The sequence below is a fragment of the Aphis gossypii genome, chromosome 2 (assembly GCF_020184175.1).
Source record: "Aphis gossypii isolate Hap1 chromosome 2, ASM2018417v2, whole genome shotgun sequence".
NCBI lineage: Eukaryota > Metazoa > Arthropoda > Insecta > Hemiptera > Aphididae > Aphis > Aphis gossypii.
The window spans coordinates 44,320,882-44,348,837 of NC_065531.1; the positions used below are offsets into that span (position 1 = coordinate 44,320,882).

Sequence of the window (27,956 nt, forward strand, 5' to 3'; positions counted from 1 at the left end):
TCGCGGCAAAAACGTTGGAGCTCGACGTACGTTGGCGCGCACTATAACATAAACAATACGATATTTTAAAAACATCCACAGACGCCGAGAAATTGCGCCACACGCGAGTACGGGCACGCGCACCAACCTTACCAATACTAACGGATAGTGGCGTCGGTCGACTCGATCGACAGCTTGCTGCAGGATTGCAGTCGTCCGAGTAATAACCACAGAATAGATATAATAGTAATAATAACAATAATAATATTATCATCATAATATTATATTTATTTTCATACTTTATTTTATACACCACACGGTTATCGTAATACCCGGCGCCCGGCAATAACCATGTCCGGCATGTCGATAATATTTATAATATAATTATATATCATAATGAGTTAAGAGGACGTATAACCGGCACTCGCATGTGTTGTCTTCCGATTTTCGTCTCACACACGTACGACATGGACAAAACGCGTTTACGCAGTCTGAGTAGAACTCGCTCAATTTTGGTTCTAGAGAAAACATACCTATTATACAATTGAACCGTAACAATATTTCTGAGGATGAGACGCTGCGTGTTTTCCATTATTCCCAATATAACGTTCGTTATATCATTTAGAAATCACGAAAATGTCAACATTTTTAAATGACCTTTAACTTTTCAAAATTAATTTTTTTTTTTTTTTAAAACGCAGCGTCTTGTCCTTAAAAATATTGTCACAATTAAATCGTATGATACCTAGAGGTATATTTACTCTAGATAGTCTAGAACCAAAATTGAGCAAGTTCTACTCAGACTGCGTAAACGCGTTTTGTCCATGTACGTTTGTAAGACGAAGACAACGCATGCAGAATGACTTCCTCTTCATAACAACGACGTCAGTACGTCCAAATACTGTAATTTACAGTATTTGGTACGTCACTCACCACGATAAAGGTACTATATTTTTATAATTTATATTTATTTTATTCATTATAAAATACCATAAATATTAACATCAAAATATTAAATAGTAATTATTGTCGGTGAGTATTGTTAGTGTTATTACTTTTTTCTGCCTAATAAAGGCGGGCATTGTGCCATTGTTGCGTTTATACATTCAATACCGCGACTGCGGTACTGACGACTGTCGTACTGACGTACTTACGTACTATACTACTATATAACCGTACGCCGAAAAATCACTCCTACCGGAAATATAATACATCCATCGTGCACGAGAATCGATGACGGCGATTATTATGGTTATAAATTATAATATATTACGGTAACCACACATTGCGATCGTTTTTAAATTTTTTCTTTTTCCGCACAAAACTATGTCCTTGTAAATGTATCTCTTGTCGATCTTTATAACTGTAAAACAAATAATAATAATAATTCAATTGTATAGTTATTAGTTAAAATTATGTATGCTTGTCATCAAAAAAAATTTAAATGTAAATGTTTTGAACGCATCTCATATCTGTAATCAATGGTTTTATCTAGCGAGTTCGATTATAATAATTGTAGTTGAAATCGTGTCATTTGATTTTTGTGAACTCGGGTTGATTGTATCATAGACAAGGTCCTTGTAGGAAAAATTTCATCCAAGTATTAAAAATTAATTTGACAAAAAAAATCCTACCTACAATATTTTGGTACAAATAATAATGAATCTATAAATTAGATAATTGTACTTAAATATGTACAAGTATAAGTAGTAAGTACTTTCGGATCTCTTAAATGAGTAAAATGTTATAATTGTTGATCCAAAGCACCGGGTCAAATGCGTATTAGGTAATGTTTGAAAAAAAGAAAATATATTGTTAAAAATAACGATTATCGTCGACTTTAGATAATAAATAATAATAATAATTAGAATCTACAATTTAAATATATTTTAAGCATATAAAGATATAATATTTAAATTGGTTACACTCTATTTGCTATTATTTTTTGAACTTAAATTTAAGAAAAAAACACCGTCAAATAAAAAAGTATTCAAAACTACGGTTGGTACGTTAGATTATGAAAACCAAACGACTGTGATTCTTATTATATAATATTATATTACACAAAATCTTATTAGCTTATAAATTAATTGCCTAGAAACTTGCTGCTGACTGCGTCATTTTCATAATGGTATTTCGAAATTTAAAAACTGAATAATACGATGATCGAATACCAATATTATGCATTGTGCACGCATATCGTTACAAAAAGTTTCGATAGTGTCACTTTAAAATACGGCACGAGTTCGAGTTCGGGTCTGCAAAAAAGTATATTTTGTTAAAGATAAATTTAGTATGGCTGTTTAGGTAAACATTAAAATATATGACTGAATAACCGTTTTTACTATTTAGTCATACCAAACAAAGTAACTGTTGTTCGATTGTAATACAAAAATTACTTATTGGTTATTAGGTATTTATTAGTTATTAATATTGTTTTCTATAAATTTGATATCCAAAATCACACTAATTTTTGAAAATTGAAACATTTTATCGACAACTTATTGTGTACTCATACAAAAAAACACTTCAAATATAATCACTTCATTCATAGCTTCGCTCAGAATCTAAAGAGTAAAATTAATATAAAATAAGCGGGTAAGTGGGTACGGCTCTGCTGTACATTAGGTGCCGTGTGATGGTTGGTGAAAAAGGTGGTTTATGTTTTAATGGTCTGAATACACCAAAATTTAAGTTCTTTTATAATTATTACGTAAGCTTAACTTATGGAAAATCTTGTATTATATTTTCAACTCTTAGCTACTTATAGTACTTACACAAAAGTTGTTATGAATTATACCTACAACAGTACAAAATAATTTGCAAATATTCATGATTTTGACGATTTTTGGTCAATATTATTTGAACTTCAAATGCTAATAGAAAAAAATTGTGCCAATGTATTCTTATAATTTTTTAATCGCTATAAGAATAACTTATGAGGTTTTTTGTATTAAATTTTCAAGTATTTTGACTAGGCCAAAAAATTTTTATCGGCACTTCAAAATAAATCCTCAGAAAAATCGAAAATTTCAGTTGTCTATAAATAGCTCAAAAAAAGTTAAAATGTTTTGGGAATTAAATCATGTAAAAAAAATTCTAATATAAATAACTGGTGAGATTTTCAAGTAACTACGACTTATACTTTTTGAATAATAAAAAATATTTAAAATCGTTGGAGGATAAATCGTTATCGTTACACTATTACGTAAAAATTTTAAATTTAAACGCACAAAAATTTTTCCTAGAATAAGTTTTCTTTATAGTTTCTTTTTTTTCAGGTTTGAAACCGACGACGCCGCGGGAACCATTTTCACTATACTTCCGCGAAAACTACTTAAAGGAAAATTTGGTGTTGGATTTTTTATCCTTAGATATAAACAAACATTTTTATAATTTTTTAACTTCAAAATTACTTGCAAATTTTCACGATTTTGACACATTTCGTAAAAATTTAAACTATAAACTATAACATATAATATATAGGGTGTTTTAAAAGTCTTCATCCGATAATGAACCGATATAGCTCGGCAACGGTTTATCGCAGGTTAATGAACAATGTATTAATGGAAAGATTAGATAACCAAAATTTTAAGTTATCTAGTTGATAAATGGATAAATGGGTTAATTTTCCTCCAAAAACGATATACCAATTTCCTCAACTGTCCATTTTCCCCCAAAAAACTAAAAAATAATTTTAACTTTTTTTTGTTGGAGGAAAATGGACAGTGGAGAAAAATGGCTACGGCCGATAAATTTTGTACCGGAATAGTGGTGGATTGAGCATAAAGGAAACGACGATTTAGTGATTCGTCTCTAGGCATCACGTTCTCTCTACCTCACAGTGGCTGATTTTTTTTATGAGGCTACTTAAAAGAGAAAGTGTATGTACCACAATTACTTAAAAACTTGGAAGAGCTTAAAATCAGAATCCAAGATGCATTTAATGTCGTGACACCAGATATGATCAGCAACCTTTTTAGTATGGCCCCAGCATACATTTACCCTCAATCCACCCCCATTACAGTGCCATATTTACCAAATAGATAACTTAAAATAAACTTGGTTTTCTAACCTTTCCATTAATACATTGGTAATTAACCTGCGATAAACGGTTGTCGAACTATATCAGTTTGTTATCAGATAAAGACTTTTGAAACACCCTATATATTTATATTTTTTGTTATAAATTTTTGTGAAAAGTGTGACTGAATCCCCCCAACCAAGTCTTGGAGCCCCCCAAAGTGCAAAGCATAAACATAACACATCAATAGCTTATAATATATATTATATTAGATGAGTAATAAAATCTCAATTTATTATTCTTAGCTTTTACATTGTTATTCTAATTTTGAAAAATTATTAATATTATGCTAAAGCTAAGCAGCACCCAGAAACTGACACACTGGTATTGAACTCATCAATATCATGTTCTACATCAATTAATTATCAAACAATTTAATAAAACAATAAAATAGAATTATATTTTGAGTTCAGTTTATTTCAGCAGGTGCAAACGCACATCTCTATTTTCTGCATTCGCTATATTTTCCAGGGGATGCAAGTGCACAGCCGTGCACCCCCGTATTTACGCTACTGTGATTTGTACTAAATAAGTTTTAAGACAAGTTAACTCAAACAAAACATGCATTTGATTATTAAACAAAACACATGTTGTTTATATTTATTATTACATTTTAATGAAAACCTGATAAATAGAATATTAGGTATCCATAACTTTTCAGCAGAAAAAGCTTTTTTGAACATACTTGTCTATACAACATATTACAAATAAATAGTAATATTTTAATGTGTCTACTATCTATGTCTATCTAATTATCCATAAGCATATTAATACCTATGTATTTAAAATATGTTTTCAAAATATATTATATACTACTGATTGGCTGTGTATCTTGAACAAATTTAATTATTACAAAGTCCAGTTGTTTTTTGTGATTATCTTATTTCCAGTACTAATTTTATGTGATGTAGAATCTACATTGTAGGCAGTAAAAGATTACTCGATTTATCACAAGGTTGTTTAAAGGGTGAGACCCGTAGGCATGTCCCCACCCACATTTTTATATAAGTACTAGACTATAGTGTAAGTCCAATCTACAATGCTGAATGAAAAATAAAAGTATGATTTATAAATAATTATAAAATAAATTGTTTTAATTAGGTTAAGTATTTTATCACTGAGAGGAGTTTCTCAGCAATGCACAGAATCAAGACATACTCAAGACCAACAAGAATGAGTGAAAGACTTCATAGTACTACAATTTTATCAACCGAAAAGGAACTGAGTGGATAGTTAATACAAGATCCAACATCAGTCATAGATGAAATTTCCACAAGTAAAAACCATGGATTATCTTTTTCTTTATAATTATACCGTCTATTAAAAATGTTGATTTGATTTTTAATTTATAAAACTTATGTTTTAATATGAATTATTAAAATATTATTATTATTACTTATTAATACTTATTACTTATACATTTTTATTTGTGTTTTCAAAAGATTTGAAAATTTAAAGAGAAATTGTGGTTTTCTTTTTATTATACAGAATATTTTATTCTAATTATTGTTTTTGTTTCCATTACTTTTTCTATTACAGTTATTATAAGTTTATGGTTAATCTAAAAACCAAAGTATATTTTGTCTTAAAGTTAATTTTTTAATAAAAGTTAAACTACCATTTGGTTTAAAAATATTAACATTAGCAATTTAGAATAAAATTACTAAAACTTATGTAGATCAATTTATAAAATAAGGAGGGGGTAAAACCATTCTGAACTTAATTATTGTGGTCCATCCACAAAAAAAGTTCTGGACACACCATTGAATTATCATCTGTCAGTAGATTTTTTGTTAATGTGTCCTCATTTTGAATATTTTGTGATCTACCTTTTTGATTTTTTTGTATATCTGTAACAGCTAGAAGCTCTGCATAATATATATGAACTTTCTGAAAAAAAAAAAAGTATTTAGGTACTAATTTTTAATTTTTTACCTGCTAAAGATTAAATAATTAAATAAAATAAAATAGGTAGTTAACTTTCCACATAGTTTTAGAAATTACTAATTAGTATAAAAACTAATTTTTATATATGTTAATCCTTGAAAATTAAAAATGCAAACTAGGTATTTAAAAACTAAAAATAAATTAATAAAATATTTAGCTTTTATTATTATACTTCTAATTATGTAAAAGATAAGAACATCACCTAATTATTTTATTGTTTATATTAGTGTTTAATATACATACACAGAAGCCCCAAGAGCTTTTGGACCTGCAGTACAGAAGCTTGGCTTTTTTAGGGGACCATTAAAGTTAATTGTAACTTTTGAATTTTTAATAGGAATACTTATTTTATATTAAATATTGAAATAATATTATAAAATAACATAATATAATGATAACCTTTATATATTTAGTCATTTTAAATTTTTTAGATATTTTGTAAAGGGCCCAAAGTGCTCCATACAAAAATGTATGGTACCTATTTTTAGTATAGGGGCTCTGTATATAAATATAGACTAATTTAAAAACCACTCACCTACAACACAAGCTTATTCTTATGGTAAGTGAACCAACTTAAAATGTTATATGTTATTGAAAGTTATGTTGTTGTTTGTTTGCAAATAAATTATTATACTCACATTTATACTTTGAACAACATCATATTAAAACAGTGGATGGAAATTAAAAAATATTAAAACTGGAAGTAAATCAGTAATGTATAGATAATAATAATAAATAAAACATGTCTATTAAATATTAATAATATAATACATAATAGTTTATACTTAACTTCGTATATAGTGTTGTTTTAAATTCATGGATAATTTTTTTGAAGTGCTTTTAGACTAGTTGTTCTGGATGGCAAACATAATAAGCACAATATTTTCGTAGGTTTCTTCGACATACCTGAAATATTTATTAAAGCCACACCACTTCTTGTTTTCTAAATATATAGAAAAAATATTATTATTTTTTTTATTGTTTTATTATGTTAAATTAAATTGATAGCGTATAAATGATACCTATATTATATAGAATTCAGTACCTACTTAGTATTTTTTTTTACAATTATGAATTATTATTATATCAAAATGTATGACTGTATATTATGTATGTATAACTAATAAATTATATAATATATAATAAATAATATTTTACAACGGACAATTTTTTTTACCCGAAATTTCCGAGCCAAGTTTACATTCTACCTAATTTATTATCTAAAATTTTTGGAGCCTAAAGGTTGGGAGTGTACAACATAAATGGAAAACGCGAGCCCAGTTAACATAATATGTCCTTTTTACCTATTAGGTTTCGTGTAAGAACTTACATTCGTCCATTTTAAAGGCAAAAATGTCAGCGGGAGCCCGATACTAAGAATTTTCGATAAAAAGGGATGTAAAATGTCTTTAATATTGCGTTGGTGAATCACCGAATCACGTGATTCGCTTGCGAGCGTCGGGTACCTATTGTTCACTGGGTAGGTACTTTCTACTTACCTGCACAGTGCACCTACAGAATAGTAGAAACACGCTTGTGCCATATCATACCCGTTTCTGATTCGATGACAATTTAAATGAATACGAAGTCGGTAAATTGCGTCCCCGAAAAAGGTCATATAGATTATAGGTACTCACATTCGTGGTCAGTTATTGTAATAGCAGTAATTTAATTTTTTTTTCAATTCTCTGATATAATGGCCAATGGGTCACAACTGCTATAGCAGTAATTTACAAGACCAACGAAATCGGGTATTACTGCTCACGCAGTAGGTACTATTTTCGATGATATTAGATGAAATTAAAAATGTAATTGACCTGTTATGTTCAGTCATTTGTTTGGGCACAAATAAATAAACAATTCTATTTTATTCTATTAAATCTATCTATATTTATCTTATTCTATTTTTAACTGCTATAGTATTAAAATGAAAGTGAGGTGGTAGGTACTTGAATAATATTAAAAAACGAAGTTACCACGAACGTGATATTATGTAAATTGTGGCCCGTGTACTTTTATAATACATGCGTAAATTGCGGCCAGGGATATTTCGATTTCCGGTCGGCAGTAGTGCTGTCAAATTTAAAGATGAGTATTAAAATATTATCTTTAATATTGGTCGATCTAGATAATATGCTCACTTACACAATATTACTAGCAGCCAGAAAATAACATAATATTATTTTAATATTTCTGTATACATACATTTTGTATATATTTTTTTATTTTTCTGTGAATATTAATTATGAGTTATGACCAATAAATATCAATAAAAGAATAGGGTATTTTTTTTACTGTTGGACAAAAAGTCCGAAAATAAAATTAATAATTAATTTCTATATACGCCACTGGCCTATAGTGATATTCAATGGAGGAGGGATATAGGACAATTTGAAGCAGCTATAGTTATATATAACTTCATATTTAATATAGGCAGGTGGTATAATAATAAATTGTAACATCTCAAAACTATAACTGCCATGACAAAATAGTATAATCAATATAATCTAATCTAGTAAGCACCGCTACTATAGTGGTATTGCTATACCTACATAAATATAATAATAATATAATAAATATAAATTATTTTAAAGTGTAGATAGTAAATATTATCTATATTTTTTGAACAATAGTGAAATAAGGTCAATGCTCGATCATATTATCTTAACCGACATTTTCTGATTTTAGTTTACGTATTTTATTTCCTCGATTATTGATCTATAAGTCTCATAAGGAAAAACAGTTTATTCCTACAAGTATACCTATTAATTAATTTTGTTATTAATTGACAAAAGAAGGTACACACTTAAAAAATGTCTAAAAACATTGAAATATGCAATTAAAATCTTAAAATATAAAAATGTCAAAACATGCAAAAATATGCATCAAAAAAATCATTTTTTAAATTAGTATGCCATAAAAATATATCTATTATCTATATATCAATATTATAATATCATATGATCGACCAGAATAAATATACAAATACATACAAATCAGCGCCTTATATCGATATATAATAATACTGATACCTACTTTTTTTTTTCAATTTACGGCGTTTTTTCTTCGGACGGCAGTATATCACTAATTATTTGCACATTATCACGGTTGTACTCTAAAAATTCGCAATATTAAACTTAACATAATTTAATTTTAAATTAAATATATATGTATAATTTTTATAATATAATATCATATAATATATTTCTATAATTTTTATAGTTTTTTTATTATTATTTTAAATTTAATTTATAATACCTATACTTAAATTAATTTACAAATTGGGGTTATTTTTTCCGGAGTTATTTATTAGGCAAATCTATACATCCTTAAGTAGGTAATGATAATTAGAATTCTAATTTAAATTCCCTATAAATACTCAAAAATTTCTTTTTGAACTCATTATAATATTCTTACAATAAATTGACAAAAATTGTTTTAATCCTTGCTAGTTAGAGGAAAAAATAGTATAACTTTCGAATTTCAACACTTCCTGGTTTTAACTAAACTAACAATAAGTAATACAAAAACAAAATATGAAACATAGGCTTGTAAAATATTTAACTAAATTTAATGTGCAGTTGCAGTATTGTTTCATAATTAATATTCAATTACTTAACAATTTTAAACATAGCATTGATTTTTTTTTTATTAAATTTAAGTGATACAATTATTATATAATTTAATTTATTATCAATAATGTACACCCGAGCTGAGGAACAGTAGTAACAACGTTCAACAGCGTCTTACAACTTACAAGACGTTATAACATTTTGTAAGACGTATACAACATGATTGCTGTAAATGATAGAATACAATTTTGACAGTTAAAAAAAAAAAATCAAAGTAGTGTACAGAAACAAAAAATCATAATACTATAGGCCCTCTAGTCATAACTAATAGAACAATTCAAATTGTACAATAATTATTAAATATTTTACTTTTTAATTAAATTCATTTATTTTAAATAATATAGGCAGTAAAATACTAAAACATAATTGTTTTTATTTATTAGTTTTTTAAAATAAAATATGAATTAAATATCAAATTTTCAATGAGATCAGAATCGAATATTTATTTTTAATTTTCCGTTCTACCATCATTTAGTCTTTTGAGTACTGCTAGTTGAATATGTACCACAGTTTAAAAACCGTTACAGTATAGGGATCATTGAATTATATTATACAAATACAACAGTTGATTTTAAAACATGATTGGTGTAGAGAGGCTTAGTCCTATGGGGACGTTATCGGAATTTTTGAGGGTCGAGGTTGGAAAAAACATATTCAATGCAGGCAGGTGTTTCTTTTACACAATGAACAACAATACAATCAAAACCGGTTTGTACCCCTCGGCCATCACTGCAGTTCACAATTCCTTCACGTCGATTCGACGAAATCACAAAACCACCCTAAAATGTCCTTCGCATTCCAATTGGCATACTACGTATCTATATAATATATTATTTTACGTGCGATACTATGTAGACTCGACAGGCAGAGGACCACACATAAGGACATATAATATACAATATGTTTGCTCGGTTTCGTTAAAATATGATCTCGTGTGTGACACACATGCACACGATTGCAATATTATAGTGAACAGTGAACACTGAATATAATATAGGATTATAAATTATGAGATGTGTGCACTCTGCATATGACATAATTTCCTTTTAAACTCAATATAATATTCTTATAATAAATTGGCCCAAATTGTTTTGATCCTTGGTAATTAGGGGAAAAAATAGTATACATTTTGAATTTTCGACATTTCTTGCTTTTAACTAAACTAGCAATAAGTAATACAAAAACAAAATATAAAACATAGGTTTGTAAAATATTTAAATTAATTTAATGTGCCAGTTGCAGTATAATTGCTTCATAATTTATATTCAATTTCTTTACAATTTTAAACATAGAATTGATTTTTTTTTTTATTATATTTAAGTTACATAATTATTATATAATTTATTTTATTATTAATGATATAATATAGGTACACTTGAGCTGAGCAACAGCAGTAACAACGTTCAACAGCGTCATATAAGACGTTATAACATTTTATAAGACGTATATACCAGTGGCTCTCAACCTTTTTGGTTTCGCGGACCCCTGGAATCTAAAATCTAGATTTAAGTAGGACTGTACGGACCACTTTGGGTTTTGGTTCGTTTAACTACTGTACTGAAAATATAATATTATTATATTATACGGACCGGTGGTTGAGAACCACTGGTATATACAACATGATTAATGATTATTGTAAAAGATAGAATACAATTTCTTATAAAGCGTAGGTTGGGTCTCTCTCTTTCTATGTTTACATATATATATAATATTTATATATTGTCTTCACATGTTTCTATAGCGATTTCAAATGGTCAGTTTCCAAACGGACCCAATTTACCTAGCTCCTTTATTTTTACCTACCAATAGTAATCCATATTATTACTTTTTTTGTAGTATTCGTTTGATTGCTGAACATATTATGAACTAATTTCTGCTAAGTTTAACTACATCAGTAAGGATAGGATTTACATGAGTCGGTATGTATTTTCAAGGTTTTTTTTTAAATCTGACTTTTTGAAAATTTGATCAAAAATTCCACAAATTTCATATTGATATACATGGTTTGTTTATTATTTTGTATATTTTCAGTGTAGGTAAACACAAAAAATGTGTATTTTAAAGAATATAAAGAAATTAAGAGGGGCGTCACCGTTTTCCGCCAAAACTGACCTTTCCGTTTACCGCCAGTACAAAAATATATATTTCCTTTTACCGCCAACACTAATTTCAACTTCTATATTTTGGTAACCCCTTGGTAATGATTTTTAAAATAACAAAAATTATTAGGTAATCAATTTTCAATTAAATATTAAAAAAACAAAGTTATTGTTTCACCGATGACTTTATGAGCGAATGTCCGATCGATGAAAGACTACAAAAGTTAAGATTAAAGATATATACTAAATCTTTAAAGATTTAAAGTTAAGTAAGTTAAGCTATATTTTAGTACGTCTCTATGTGTAGTAATAATATGTGGCACTTACCCATAAAACAATTATTTAATATTTTAATAATACCTAATCAATATATAACATTTTAAAAATCCAATCGTTAATTTTTAAATTACCCACAAATAATAAAAATATCTTTATAGGTAAGTGATCGATGACAAAAATCACATCAGTATAGTATTATACAACTGGTATATACCGTAGTTCATAATATATTATCTACCTACTAAATATACCTATATAGCTATATATACTTGCTCAGAAACCAAAACGAATTTTTTGAACTTATAAATTATCATAAATTATTATTCACTGGTCAATTGTCAATGCCCTAAATGTTGATTTACTTGATATTGCAAAATTTTATAATATACGAAGTAGTTGGTTGTCGGTTTATCTTTATTATGTGTGTGTACCTATAAAATGCACGACTGCACGAGTATAACATAGCAGAAACTCAAAAATGTAGGTACCTACTATAATTATGCCAATAATAAGTGGTAAAAGAGTTTAGATTTGTTCTCGTAACAAAACACTGTCGCATAATTATAATATAGGTAATAGTATTATACATTTGTATAAATAGTGAAAAACTGAATTACCATTTTAGATATGAATACATTATTTGGTAGGTCAGAAAAAAATATGTATATCATATTGCCGGATAAAAAGTCCATGAGAAAAAATCTGGTTAAAAAGATCCTGCTAAAATAGTCACTCAAAAATAATTTATGTATCACTAAAAATTTCTATTATTTAGGTATTTATTTTGATAATTGTTAATTATTATTACACAGAAATACAGAATACTAATACGTTAAAGATAAAATAAAATAAAATATAATAGTAATATTTCTTATAATTTAATCTAACTAGCAATAATATCTAATTTTCTAACAAATTAATTGTATGTTAAATATTAACACGGTGTTAATTTTTCATAACATGCACTTCGGAGACAATAATTAGGTATATATTATGTACGACAGAAGGTAGAATTTACTATCACGAAGTTAAAATGCGCAAAAATTATAAATGCGACGTTTCTTACCTTTTGAGACCGTAATTCAAAAATATGAAAATAGCAAAATATTAATAAATAAATATTATACACCTATGTATCTACAAAAGTAGTGGTAATTACTATTATTAATATTAAATAAAATCATATAGTTATACATTCACGATTTTAAAATTTAAGAAAAAATAAGTTTTATGTTTGAACTTATAATATATACGTAGTAACGTGGACTACGTTACGCAATACAATATTATACATGAATAATTAATTTAAAATCATTTCAAATTGTTTAATAAAATAGAATAAAATATTTTGTCTTTTGGAAGATAGGATATTTCCACAAAGTAATGTCAAAATAATTAGGATAAAATCTCTAAAATAATAATCATTTGGAACCAGTTTATATATTTATACTTAATAATTCATTTATTTTAACATATTAAATAGGTATAGGTATCCGTTTACCATACCTTAAGTAGCCGAGTTTATAAAAAAATTGAGACTCAATTTACATATTAAATTTTTATGATGATAAAAAAATAAGCCTAATTTATCTTTTGTTACAGCTTGCAGGCATTATTGTCGTCGTTTTGATTCTGCAATCCTGAATTATTGAACAATGAATTGATATGACTTTAGAATAAGAGTAACATCATAGGCGTAGTTGGCGGGGGGCTTAGCCCCCCCCAGTCTGAATCATAGACCCCCCAGTTTGAATCATAGCCTCCCAAAAACTTGATAATGTTTGCCCCGGGAAGGCCTAAAGCCCCCCAACAAATTTGACCACCCTACGCTTATGAGTAACATAAAAGGATTAACATAATGCTTATAAGTATATAATAATATTTTCAATACACACATTTCTTTAAAAAAAAATTGAACTATATTAAGTATTAGCTTAAGGTATTTCAACACAATCATAGTAATTTAATATAACTTTTATTTATTATACATGAGGTAACTTTAAATTAAATAAATCAAAAATAAGGAACTATTGTAAAAGTTAATAAACTAAAACATTTAGACATTTAAATATACGGAATTATTAATTTCAAATATAATTTGTATTTATATGCATATTGCATACATTATTATACTATAATTATATAAATTGTTAAAATTCTGTTTACATTTTTTCAGTTGTACCTAATTCTAATTCTAATTAATTTTATTGTGTAAATATTACAGCAATGGGTATAACAAGAATAAAATAAAATTGTATTAATAAAAATAAAATTTAACAAATAAGTATTCATCCTTAATAAACTTTATAGTTTTATTTTTCTTATAAAACCATAATAAGTTTTTTTTTCTCGTTTTCATCATACTCTGTAAATGACGAGTCACGTTGAGATTCTGAGCCATTAGTATTAACGTAACGTACACTATCATAATTCATGACGATTTCACTACCACAAGCATGGTCTTTTATTAACCCATCCTAAAATGAAGAATAATTAAATACAATTTTTATTTTAGAATAAACTCCATCAATTCATTTTTAATAGTTTTTCATCTCAAACATAATAAAAATATGATATAAATGATATATATTGTTAATTGTTATAAATGCATTTAGACGAATTTTATATTATGTACATATTATATTATAAGTTCTAATAAAAACATAGTAACAAGTAACATATTATATAACACCGATAAACGCGTTTTAAAATTTATTTAAGTGCCTAATACATTAGAAAGTTTATATTAGTATGAATATATCATATCATAATTGGTTTTCCTTTTTTGTTTAACTATGTGCACTTTTAATGTATTTAAAATTGTATATTTAATTTGCGGTTACCAGTAGTATTTATATATTTATACTAGGTAAATAAATGTATGTGTTTAAAACATCTAAATTTTAAAATAACATCCGAACATAAAGTCATAAATTATACATTTCTTCTCCGGCCACTCAAAATACATAATATAGCTAGCTTAATAAAACTTGATTTATTTTACGGGCACTCTTACTCATAATGGCACAACAAGTATTCAGTCCTTTTAATTCATAATTATAATTTTTTCAACTTGATATTTTAATTTAAAAACTTAGATTTAATTTAATAAAATACTATGGAGTTATACAAATAAAAAAATATATCATGAAACAATATATATTTAGTAGGTACTTTTAATATATTAATAGATCCAATTAGTTTTCCAATTAATTTTAACTTTTAAAATATATCTATACAGCATAGTTTAGGTTACTTTTATTGGCCTCTTCTTTTCTACACTAATCACCAATAAGTCACTTAATCGCTCATCTCCCATAAATCATAATACACCTATTATAAGACTTGACCCTCGTAAGTAAGAAAAAAAATCTTTTTTTGAAATAAAACATATTAGCACATTACATTTTTTTAAATACTGTAAAAATATAAAATATATATAATATAAAACATTTAGGTATATCGGTATTTATATTTATTGTAAGCAAGCCAAAGAAGACGTTTTGAAAAAAAAAATAGTACAAATGTACACCCTGATCTCCCCCTCTTCACTCACAATACACCATTGATTTGCAAGTATACGGAAAAAAATGTGTCTATTAGACTTACACACTAGTTAATGGAGTCATTTTAAAATTAGATAAATAAATAAAAATGTACATACATTGAACAAACGTGATTAAATAATACCGGTATTTTGCTTAGTAGAGGAATTCAGGAAAACGGCGATTTTGACGTATTCGAGCAACATAAAGCGTACCAAGAAATTATTATAAAGTTGACCGAAGAGGGAAAATCCAACCAATTCTGAATAGATTTTCTTCAAAAATTTATTAGGTACCTACCTAGGTTATTATTTGTTATAATATTTTATTTTATTTTTATTTTTAACTAACCAGAATTTTACATAGTAGCTTAAATCTCAATAAATATTTTTTCAAGTAAACAAGGATTTATTTTCATTTTTTTTTTTTTTTTAGTCATTCGTTTTATTGACTCATTCGGTTAAGACGACGCCATACCCTTATATGTTGTTTCCGTCTTACATTCTTACAACATGGCATATTTTTGTTCAGCAGAATTTATGTTATGCTGTTTTATTATAGAGTAAGTTAACCTATTATCAAACTTAAAGGTATAAATATTATTTAGGTTAGGTTATAGGGCATAGGCATTTATTGATATTTTATTTTTGAAGTGAGTTACGAGAATTTTAAAGTTTAAATATTTTATATAACTATAATTCAATTAAAAATTAAAATATCAATAAAAGCATATGAAAAACCCTAGATTTACCTTTAAGTTTGATAATAGATAAATTTACTCTATAAATTATAGAGTATAATTAAATATAAATAATTATATAAATATAATTAATAGACTATTATTAAAGCTAACTGCGTAAAATTGATTCCGTCAAACGAAAATTGTCAATGTTGTATGTATATAAGACGAAGACAATACATGCGGGTGTGGCGTCCTCTTAATGAACTCAAATGGCCTGGTCCTAAAATGAGTCTAATAAACGGTGACCACTGTATTATAAAACCTATGTCTAATCTATAAAATTAATATTTCGATTACAGATTTCACATTCTTTCGACTGAAATTATTCTGCAACAACACCCGCATTAAATTGCATTTAATAAATCTAAATGTATAATAATATTATAATACTTTTTGATAATTACTTCGTTCATAGGATTCTCATAAACATTATATCTTGAATTTAATTCCTCTTCTTTTTGGTCAATTACTTGAATGACATTTGTTAAAGGCTGATGAAATAATCTATAAAATAAAATAATGAGTTATAATAACTTTATATGACATAGACACTAAAAGTATTAAAATATGACCTTTTTACCAAATAAATTAATAAAAACTTTACCCAGATACTAGATGATTTAAAGATTTATTTTTGGAATAGAATAGAAAATAATATAACATCACTAATAACATCGTTACAATTAAAAATAAAGAAATATAGATTGAAACCATATTTTTTTTGTAATCTAAGTCTTTAAAAACAGCCAAATTTCTATGACCAGCATCCTAGAAAATGTAAATTAAGAAAAAAATGATATATTTTATATTGCAAAAATATGTAAGTATATTATTACATTGCAAATATTGCCTGGTTCGACTTGGGATCCATCTTCACAAACACACATTGGTCCTTTTGATCCAGAAGTACAAATAAAATCGCAATGGATATTATAACAAACATTTGATCCTAAAATAATAATTTTTTTTTATTATTATTTTTATATGGATATGTGGTTAATATAATACCTAGGTTAAATTATGAAACATATTATGAATTTGTAATTGTTGTTGGCGTAGATATATAATAATGTAATTAATAAATTTAAATAATATTTATAACCACTTTTAAATCTATTTTTTTTTTTTAATGATAGTACCTAAATACCTACTATGATAATTAATACCTAATTATTATTTATTATTATTTAATGGTATATAATATAATAGTGTAAAAAGTTATTTTTCTTAGGTTAGTTGCAACCCGCGATATACCTCACAATTGATAGGATACAAGGGTCAAATAGAAAAGATCCTAATTTACTTTTATAACTGATGTATAGTGGTCGAAGTGGCTCAAAATAAGTGGAAGGATGCCTAAACTTTTATAATACTGTTATATTACACCTACATTATACCTATACCTATGAGTGTAGGGATAACAAAATGTAGATAATAATAAGTGGTGGGATGCCGTTCCCCCGTATCCCTCCACTTCGACCACTGTCAACGAATCGTTTTTAATACGAGTAATACAGCTAGTTATGTGTCATAATACTGTAATAGTGAGGTACATTTTTATTTATACAGGAAAGTTTTATTTAACATACTTTCATAATATTAATAAATATTTAAACATCATTTTCACCTCCAAAACACCATATATTATTTTAATATACTAATATAAAAGTTAATCTATTACTGTATTATTTATAACCGTGCTACATTCATTTAGTATGTTTTATAGTTAATAATATTATTTTACCATTTCTTTGTTTGGCCTGTTGACTTATCATGAAAATATCGATGGTAGCAAACACTTGAACAGGAACTGTTTCACAATGGACATTTTCAGTACCGAAAACTTTACATTTAAATATAGAGAACCCGGTTTCATGGTTGGTCCAAAACAGTTTGTCTTCATACAATGATATTTTCTCAGGTAAATGCTAATATAAAAATTGTTTCAATTTATAGAACTCATAAGCAACAGTTTACAAAAATATCTCAACAATTATGGCTCGTGCCAGGTGTAAACTTTCTTACTTCTATCGCATTAACCAACACAGTCTTTTTAGTTCCGTCATAATTAGCTCTCTCGATTGTTGAATTAACTTGATCGACCCAATATACCATATATTTAATTGGATCTATGGCTAAATCAGTAACATACTGTAACCCTTGATGGATTATCGTTTTTACATTGTATCCACTGCAATCAGATTGCTTAATTATGGTTGTAGGTGTATTCAATATAGCCCATATAGTTTCCGACCAAAACAATAATCTATACATTTTAATTAATTAAAAAAAAATTGTATTATAATTGATTAATTGATTTAAAATAAATAACAAATTACCCGGAATGAGGATCAATTTCAAAAGCCATAATTGTTGTATGGACGTTCGCACTGTATATTGTAGCACAACGTTTAGCATTTAAGTTACATACAACAATATCTCTAAAATTTTGAACAAAGTAAACGTTTTCTGTTAGCCAATCAATACGAACTAAAGTAGGTTGTAACAACTCTGTCATGTAAACTTTATGCTGTTGTTGCATATCCATGCAAATAAGAACGCCAGCTTGTTCTAAAAATAATTAAAAAGTAGATTCATTTTAGTTCCCATTTTATACTTAAAAAATGTATTATTAATTTCAAAATCATTAGTTAATATGACACGTAAGTTCATTAAGAATTTAAATTTTTCATCAATGTAATATATAAACATGAAATCTGTAACATAATTTTAACACATTTAACATTAATTAATATTATATTCATTACATTGTTTTCCATTTCCCTTGTAGTTTTCTTTCTTATTCGTTTTTTTTTTAATTTTACAATTTTAATAATTTATAACTTTCTTAAAAAATAAACACCAGTGTGATCATTTTAACAGCAAAAAAATAAAAAAACATATGTCAATTGTTTTTTAAGAAGATAATGTAATTTTTAATCTTTTTTTAAAATGATTAGGGTTTAATGTTAAAAGAGTCACCCATGTTGATATTCTAGATTGATCAAATTAAAAGCTGAAAAAATATTTGTATTACTTGATGTCCAATAAATAAGATTTCGTCTAATATCGATATCAAGGCTTGATACTAAGATTCCTAGCATCGAAAAAAGTAATTTTGATTCTTTAAAATCTCCAGAAGTACTTCTTATTTCATCAATACTCGAATAAACTAAATCCATTGTGGGTCCTAATAAACAATTAAAAAATAATATTATTTAACATCCGATTATGTATTTTTTATTTAATCTTCAATAAGATAATAGGCTGAACTATATTTTATTTTCTAATATAATGGAATTAAATACTTGCCAAATGATTTACAGGAACTTTTATCTGCACGCAAAATATAATCGGAATTTAAACAACTACAACTATAAGAACCATCTAAATTTGTACAATATTGGGTACATAAATTGTCGTTTTCACATTCATCAATATCTTTGCAAGTTGTACCATCTCGTCCAATTTTATAACCATGATAACAGGTACATTTTCCACCTTTTGGAGTTTCTTGACAAGTGTGACTGCAATCCATGTGCTTACAAGATAAACCTTTTATTAAATAAAAAATATACGTTATAATTCATAACAATTGTCACTGAATAATGAATAAGCATAAATAACCTATTTATTAATAAATTATTCACTTAATGTAAAAGCATAAATAGTACAACAACTATGTATTACCACAAAGATCTCCTTCGTCAGTACCATCTTTACAATTAATTTTCTTATTACAAGCTTGATCTAAAGGAATGCATTCTTGGTTTTGACATAAATAACCATCACAATCTTTTGCTAAAACTGCTGAATTCGATAAATGTTCAGAAAGCATGTCACAAGCTTTTTGAGTTTCATCTGACCCATCACCACAATCATCATGTTTATCACATAACCAATCTTTTAAAATACAACGCTTATTATGACAATCGAAAAAATTAGATTTTTGGCATCCACAATTCAATTCGTCCTCTAAATTTTTACATTCGGACGTTCCGTTACACCTGGCTTTTATCGGTATACAATGACCCAGTGTGTTTTCACATTCGAATTCTGTTTTTTCATTACATATTTTTATTATTCTTTTTTTTGTGTATTCGTGCCTGAGCGGACAACCATTTTCATCGGAACTATCGCCACAGTCATCGTAACCATTACAAGTGAATTTATGAGATATACATCGTCCATTGGTGCAAGAAAATTGATCATATTTACATTTTTTCGTAACTATAAATATTTACCATGACATTATTTGAATAGATCTTCATATATATTTTTTTTTTACTAAAATAAAGCTTACCACATGAATTATGTTCATCTGAACCATCAAAACAGTCAACCTCGTCATCACATACCCATGTTATAGGAATACAATGTCCAGAATTACATCTAAATTCCGTAATATTATTACAACTATTTTTTAGACAATTTAACTCATCTTCACCATTAACACAGTCCAGATTATCATCACATAAAAATTGACGCAGAATACACTCACCAGTTGTACATTGATATTCTGTAGCTAAAAATATGAATAATGTATTGTTTTATTAGTAGAAATTATATTTCTCTTAGATAACTTTGCAAAGTATATTACATAAATCACAAATATGCTGGGGTATACAATCTGTTTCATCAGAACCATCACTACAGTCTTTAACATTATCGCACATATGTTTTTTATCCAAGCACTTAGTTTTATCATGACATAGAAATTGAGATTTTGGACATGAATTTGAAGTATAATGCAAACATTTAACAGCATCTTCGTCGTCACCACGAGGACAATCTTTTTTTGAATCACAACGGAAATGAGATGAAATACATTCACCAGTATAACAACGATATTCATCAGATTTACATTCTTCTAATAATGTACAATTTAGGCTATTGTTTGATAAAACCAATCCAGGTGGACAACCACAAACCTTTGTTTCACCAAAAAATTAAATATTTTTAACAACATTAAAATTATAATTACTTTAAGAGATATTATACCTTTCCTTTCCCAGATAAAAGGCATATATGACTACAGCCACCATTATTTTGTTGACACGGATGTTGAATATTTTTGTCAATCCCATTTGCCACGGTTAAACATAAATTTGAATCACTTTTCCAATTCTCTATCACATACATACAATTTTAAAATTATTTTGAGTTAATAAAATTAATTATAAAATTAACTACCTATATTAAGTGCTCTAGAAACTCGATCTTCATCATAGTTATTAATCCAATTTAAAATTGTTGAACCTTGAGATACCCAAACAATTTCATTACCAATTGAAACAACATCTTTTACAAATCCTGATTTTTTTATGATTTTTCTATCCGTTCCTAACAAAATAAATGTATTTAATAATTGAAAATTTTTTTAATAATTCAAAATTATTAATTGTTGATAGTTTAATAATTTTTATGAGTTATAATTAATATTATAATCACCATCTTCGCTAACACTATCAATTATGCCATTTTTATAGTCAGTAAAATACAATAATCTTGTAATCATATCAAAATGTAAAATAATTTCATCTCCTGTCAATCCATATTCTACCATATGAACTAGAGATTGAATACTTCCATCCATGTCAATTCGATCAATATGAATATGAGCATCTTCCTTCATCGCTACAAACATAAAGCTATAAGGATAAACATAAAATAAATGTTTGATACGGTTAAAATATAAACATAATATATAATAATATGAATAAATTATGAACACTGAACGGTTATATTTACCTTCTATCTGGGACTAAAGTAACTGCAAATGGGATATGACCTTCAATTTCTTTGAAAATCGTAGTGTGTGTTTTTGTAGAGAGACTTAACACATCTAATGTTCTTCTAGTCCTATCACACCAGTACAAATTATTTCCATGATTATCAAATTTAAGAGAATTAATGGAACTAATTTCTGGTGCAAATAGATCTGATAATTTCATTTGAACGAGATCGAAAGAAAATAATTTTTTAGATCTTGAGTCATATATGATGATATTACCTTGTAATAATAAAAAATTAATTTTGACCCTGTAAAATGTATATCAGTTACATACCAGATAATGAATTATAAGTCACTGCAGATATGCTAGATACATAATTATTCAATGGTATTGTTTTAACTTTTTGTCGACCTAAATGTTCTTGCTCGATTTCTATAATACTTGTTGGTGTACCTACAATAAGTGTAGGAGGTATATCTTCAGATAAGCAAAAGATTCCATCGGGCGATAATGTTTTATCGTCAGGACAAGCACACGCGTATCCTTTAGAATTGATGTCCGTCTTCGGTGCTAATAAACATATATCACTACATTTTGCTTGTTCACAAGGATTTGGCGTCTGAAAATTAATATCCGTATGGAAAACTAATAGTTTGATATTTAAAATCATGCAATACCTGAGATTGGAATAGCGAAGAATGGAAAATTTGCATACCATACACTCTGCTTTTATTCTCACGGACCAATGTTTTGCTATCTTTACCTGTAAACTTGTTACATACTTTTATTTCTTTACCCGTCCAATCACTCCAGTACAATTTATCTTCAAACACAGACACCGAAAATGGATGATCTACATATTCCGTTACAACCACCTAGAATAATATTAATAATCACTAAAGATGTATAATAAAAACTAAATATATATATATACACACCTATTAAAAAAGATTTTATTAAAATATTATAGGTATACGTATATAATATTTATATCTATTAACATACCTTTCGATCAGTGGCGTCTAAATTAATGGATTCGATTAATTGCATCTTAGCATCCACCCAGTAAATTCTTTTCCCAATATAATCAACGTGAACACCATTTGGCCAGTGTATATCTTTTGAAACGAACGGTTTTGGTAAGGACCCATCCATGCCAGATCGACCAATCATTGGATTGTCACCCCAATCTGTCCAGTACATAAGACTGAAAGAATTGTGTTAATCGATAATTTATTATTTATACTTATAAAATCAGTTATATTTTTAAATCAAAGTAACACATTATTATACCCATCTAGAGATGAAACAGCTATGCCTCTTGGTTTGTCTATGTTTTTATTATGAAGAACTGTACATACTAAACCATCATTTTTGCACACTCCGATATGTTTCATTTTTGCATCGGTAAAGTACAAATTATGTGTAATAATATCGATAGCAAGATTCTCTGGTGATCCAAGACCTACACGCAAATATGCCATACAGTCATAGCTCAGAAGTAAATATTAATCAATATTTAATATTTTGTATTTAGTTAATATAACTATAAACAATTAATATTTCATTTTGTATTGACAGTTTTGTCACCAATTAAAGTAAATGTCATTTAATAAGTATTTCAGTTAGGTATTTACTTATAACAAACGTAGTCTAACGTAAATTAACAGTGGAGAAACTATTTGAAAAAAAATATTTCATTGTTAATTTTAAATTTGTTTTTTAACATATTTACCAGAATCGACAATAATTTCGGGTTTAGTCCCAGTCTTATTTCCTCTAACTATAGCTTCCATTCCTTCTAAAAAAAGTGTCCAATATACAGTTAATTTGTCTGCAGCTAATCCAGTGGCATGTTGCAAATCATCAAACAAAGTATAACTTTTAAATGACACCAAGTTCAAAACTTTTATTTGCCGTAATGATGAATATATTAAAACCGGATCTTCACCTACATGGTTAAAGTTTTAATTAAATTGTACAAAATCAATAAACGATCTCTTCTATATTTAAATAAATTACTGACGTACTAATTATTTTGCAACTTTACCTTTTATTTTACACTTGTGATTATCTATTAGTTCGTAATCTGGATCACAGGAGCACGTATATGCACCTTCCGAATTTATACACATTTGGTCACAAATGCCATATTGATCACATTCATTTATATCTATTAGTTAGATACACATTAAATATAGTTTAAATAAAGTTATTTTTTTGGATAAATTAACAAATTTTGTTGTACCTGAACATTTATTATTTAAATAATGCATTCCTTTTGGGCACACACACATGACCCCATGTGGTTTTCTTAAACATTCAAATGCATTAGAACAATTCATCGAATTACATTCAACTGTGAAACCTGAAATATTAATAACTAATGTAAATAATATAAGTACATCAAATCCATGGACTTCCAAAATTAGGTGCATTATAATATGCTCTTATAATTATGAACTATATATATTTTTTAAATGACGTCATTTATCTCAAAAATTAATAAAAACTATTATACCTACTTATATAAATATACAATTTGCGATACACAAGGGAAAAAAGAAACAGACACCAATGTATTATCTGCAGGCCACCAAGGCGTTTACTTTGAAGATTTCATTGCATTATTTGTTTTTTCTTACTAACTTACGTGCAACAGAGCAAATACGTTCAGTACAGCCAATTTTGTATTGTTTACTTTTTTAATTCTTTCAATAACTTTCTATAATCATTAGATAGATTTATCCTATTAAAAAACTTCATCTTTAAGTTAAAAACATTATCTGATTACAGGCGCGCACACAAAAAAATATTTTGAGGAGGGTTTTGATTGTACATTTTCGTACTTATATAATCTCAACTAAATTAATAAATAATAAAACGTATTTCCTGAAATTTCGGAGGGGGGTTGAACCCCTTAGAACCCCCCTTGTATATGCGCCTGTCTGATTATACGTTGATTTTTTACGAAATGTCAAGCTTAAAGCCAGAAATGAGTATTTTTAAACTCTATAATGTTACATATACTCATAACTCACTTACATACAAATTGAAGTACTGTAAAAAACCAATGGAACATCACATATTATAATATTATAATGTACTGAACTTTAAATTGATCAATCCACTTTAATACTAAATTTAATAATACAATTAAAGAAAGTTGGTTTTAATGAACGCAAGTTTAATATGTTGCTATGTTGCGCGGGGGTTAGAAAAATAAAAATAAATAGTGCCCCGACATCGCCTTGGCCCTTGAAGATGCTACTATTCTTTACTGCTATAGAGCTACACACGCTAGATACACCCGCATGTGTTTTTACTTATCAGTGATAACTCATAACATACCTAGCGAATTATAACTTTTAAATAATTTACTTAACTTTTTTGTGTTTAATATGAGATTCACCTATTATCCAATTTAAAAGTAAAAATATTATCTAGTGAATCTTGCATAGGTTTTTTATGTATAGGTATTTTAATTTTAAAACGAGTTATATAAGCATTTTAAAATTGTAAATTTATACATTTTTAAAAAAAAATTAAAAAACACAAATAAAGTTGATACAGTGTAAGTTTACAAATGTACACGTGATTTAACAAATATACAAGTAGTCTATGCAGCGTAGAAATATATTTTTAATTTACTTAGGTATATTATTGTTATTATTCGTTTCATAAAAAATAGTATTAGACTAAATTTTACTCATTGTCCATTGTATTGAAATAAATACCAGTTTTATTATTGCAAAGGCCTCCTTCGTCTGATGCATCTAAACAGTCATTCTGATGATCACAAACGTTGTTTACATCGATACATCTTTTATGATCATGACATAAAAATTGCCGTTCTTCAATTAAACATTTTTCTGGTTCAATCAATTGAATATCTAAAATAAAAAAATAAAAAGCATGGTTGAATTATAAAAATAATTATTCAAATTATAAAACATTTAATACCGCAATGAGTTTCATCTGAACCATCTTCACAGTCGTCTTTTCCATCACATCTCCACAACTTAGAAATGCAATTGAAATTGTTGCACAGATAACCTTTAGTACATGATACCTAGAACATAAAAAATTATCGAATAAGAATAAAATTACAAGTTTTCGTATAATAATACTACTCTAAAAATAAAATGTCAATGTACCGTATGTCTACATTTTTCCATATCTTCATCGCTACCATCGTGACAATCAATAGATTTGTCACAATGCCAAGATTTTGGAATGCAAGTACCATCAGAACATCTGAATCGTTCTTCCAGGCATGATTGCGTTAGAGATATCTATAAAATAATGTAACGAAAATTATAATAATTTTTCTGAACTTTGGATCCAATAATACATACGTCATGACAATGACTTTCGTCAGACTTGTCGGGGCACTCGTGTAACTTATCACACAGAAACTGAATAGGTAAGCACTTGCTATTATCGTCGCATTTAAAAAAGTCTGGCGCCGAACAATTCTTCATAAAATCTGAATTCATGAGTTATAATTTCAAGTTTGAGTTTAAAATAAGTTTGTAATAATTTTTTATATGTAATATATAAACTCAATGCTGCAGAATATATGCACTACATTAGTACTTCAACTTACCACAATTCACTTCGTCAGCGCCATTGTCGCTACAATCCTTGATGCCATCACAAAGTTTTGTTTTATTTATACAAGTGCCATTTCCACAATTGAATTCGTATTTGCTACATTCTTTATCTGAAAAAACTAATATACATAGGTACACGAAATTAATTTAATAGGTTTATCACTCAGCGAATTTCATTTAAAGTTATAATTAAGAACAGTTACGATTCTGACTTCTGACTGTAGGTTAGGTTCATTATATTTACTTACTATTAACAATTTCTGAAAATGTGCAGCAGATGATTAATGAGAAGATCAAAAAAAGTATTGACATTCTAGAATTCTCCCGCATGGTTTTCCATATAACCTAAAGCAATAATTTAATATTATTTATTTAAATTGTGTATACAGCGTATAATGAATAATACGTAATACCTAACATAATATTAATTAAAGATAGGTCGAACCTAAAATTTTTATAAATTCGATCTAGAATTTTAATTCAAACTTCGTATAATTTTCAATCTATTTGAGATCGAACTCGAATTCAAATCTATTTTTAGTCAAACTTTTTGAACTTTGCATATTATTTATTAATCCATTTTAATTTTAAACAAAAATATAGCCATTCTGTTAATAGCAATATGGGAAATAGGTGAAAATAATAATATTCTATACAAAATATTCTTTAGTAAGACTATATAAATTTTATTTGGGTATAATTTGTATCAATATCGAAATTGATTTTTTTTCAAACTGTTCAAAATGTACAAATTAAAAGTTCGATTAAGTTTGATAAATTTAGAGTAGGTATTATATTTCTATAACGAACTTCAAGCTGTTAGAATTTCTCGAATCTTGAGGTGTTCGATAGTTCGATAAGTTCGAAAACCTCCATCCCTGATAAGTAATATTAGCTAATTTATTTCTATTTAATACACACTGTCAACAAAAGTGTAAATTTTTCCGTACCTAATACACCTTCTGGTTAAAATCATAAATCCATCGAATTTTAAACATCTGCAATATTTAATATTATATAAGCCGTGTATATATACAATACAATACCAATTTGATAAGGAAATAGCATTCTAATTTTAAACTGAATAAATTATTGGATTCATATTGGTTCAGAAATCTGAATTTATTTTTAGGTATTTAGAAATTAATGTGATAATTTACCAAGGAAATTATATTGAGGTTTATTAATTTATATTTCATAGTTAGATAACAACAACAGATATTTTCATTAAATCTAATTTTGTATTAACATTAATTAAAAATCATATTTGAAAAATATTAATGGTATACCTATCTAGT

At 27.0% G+C, this 27,956-nt stretch overlaps 2 protein-coding genes across 3 annotated transcripts; one reads left to right on the forward strand and one right to left on the reverse strand.

Annotated features, from left to right (window-relative positions):
- Positions 1–153: 153 nt before the first annotated feature.
- On the forward strand, positions 154–5,567 carry LOC126549682 (uncharacterized). 2 transcript variants are annotated; one of them, XM_050199702.1, is made up of 3 exons: positions 154–922; positions 3,261–3,333; positions 5,165–5,567. In XM_050199702.1, the coding sequence occupies exons 1-3, from the start codon at positions 718–720 to the stop codon at positions 5,238–5,240; spliced, it is 354 nt and encodes a 117-aa protein (XP_050055659.1). In that variant the 5' UTR covers positions 154–717; the 3' UTR covers positions 5,241–5,567. The 2 variants fall into 2 exon arrangements, 1 of the variants encoding a protein (XP_050055659.1); XR_007603807.1 differs by lacking the exon at positions 3,261–3,333.
- Positions 5,568–13,540: 7,973 nt separating this feature from the next.
- Positions 13,541–26,999, reverse strand: LOC114130628 (putative vitellogenin receptor). The gene is made up of 29 exons (XM_027995641.2): positions 26,907–26,999; positions 26,652–26,777; positions 26,401–26,531; positions 26,200–26,337; positions 26,006–26,114; positions 25,780–25,935; positions 24,291–24,410; positions 24,093–24,215; positions 23,778–23,993; positions 23,336–23,507; positions 23,048–23,249; positions 22,720–22,917; positions 22,376–22,661; positions 22,059–22,320; positions 21,759–21,958; positions 21,501–21,650; positions 21,309–21,436; positions 20,908–21,238; positions 20,611–20,832; positions 19,998–20,537; positions 19,620–19,862; positions 19,345–19,497; positions 18,647–18,878; positions 18,333–18,573; positions 18,052–18,235; positions 17,144–17,256; positions 16,912–17,075; positions 16,712–16,811; positions 13,541–14,497 (listed from the first exon to the last, which is right to left on the reverse strand). Exons 1-29 carry the CDS (start codon positions 26,986–26,988, stop codon positions 14,342–14,344), a joined length of 5,478 nt encoding a protein of 1,825 aa, XP_027851442.2. The 5' UTR covers positions 26,989–26,999; the 3' UTR covers positions 13,541–14,341.
- Positions 27,000–27,956: the final 957 nt, after the last annotated feature.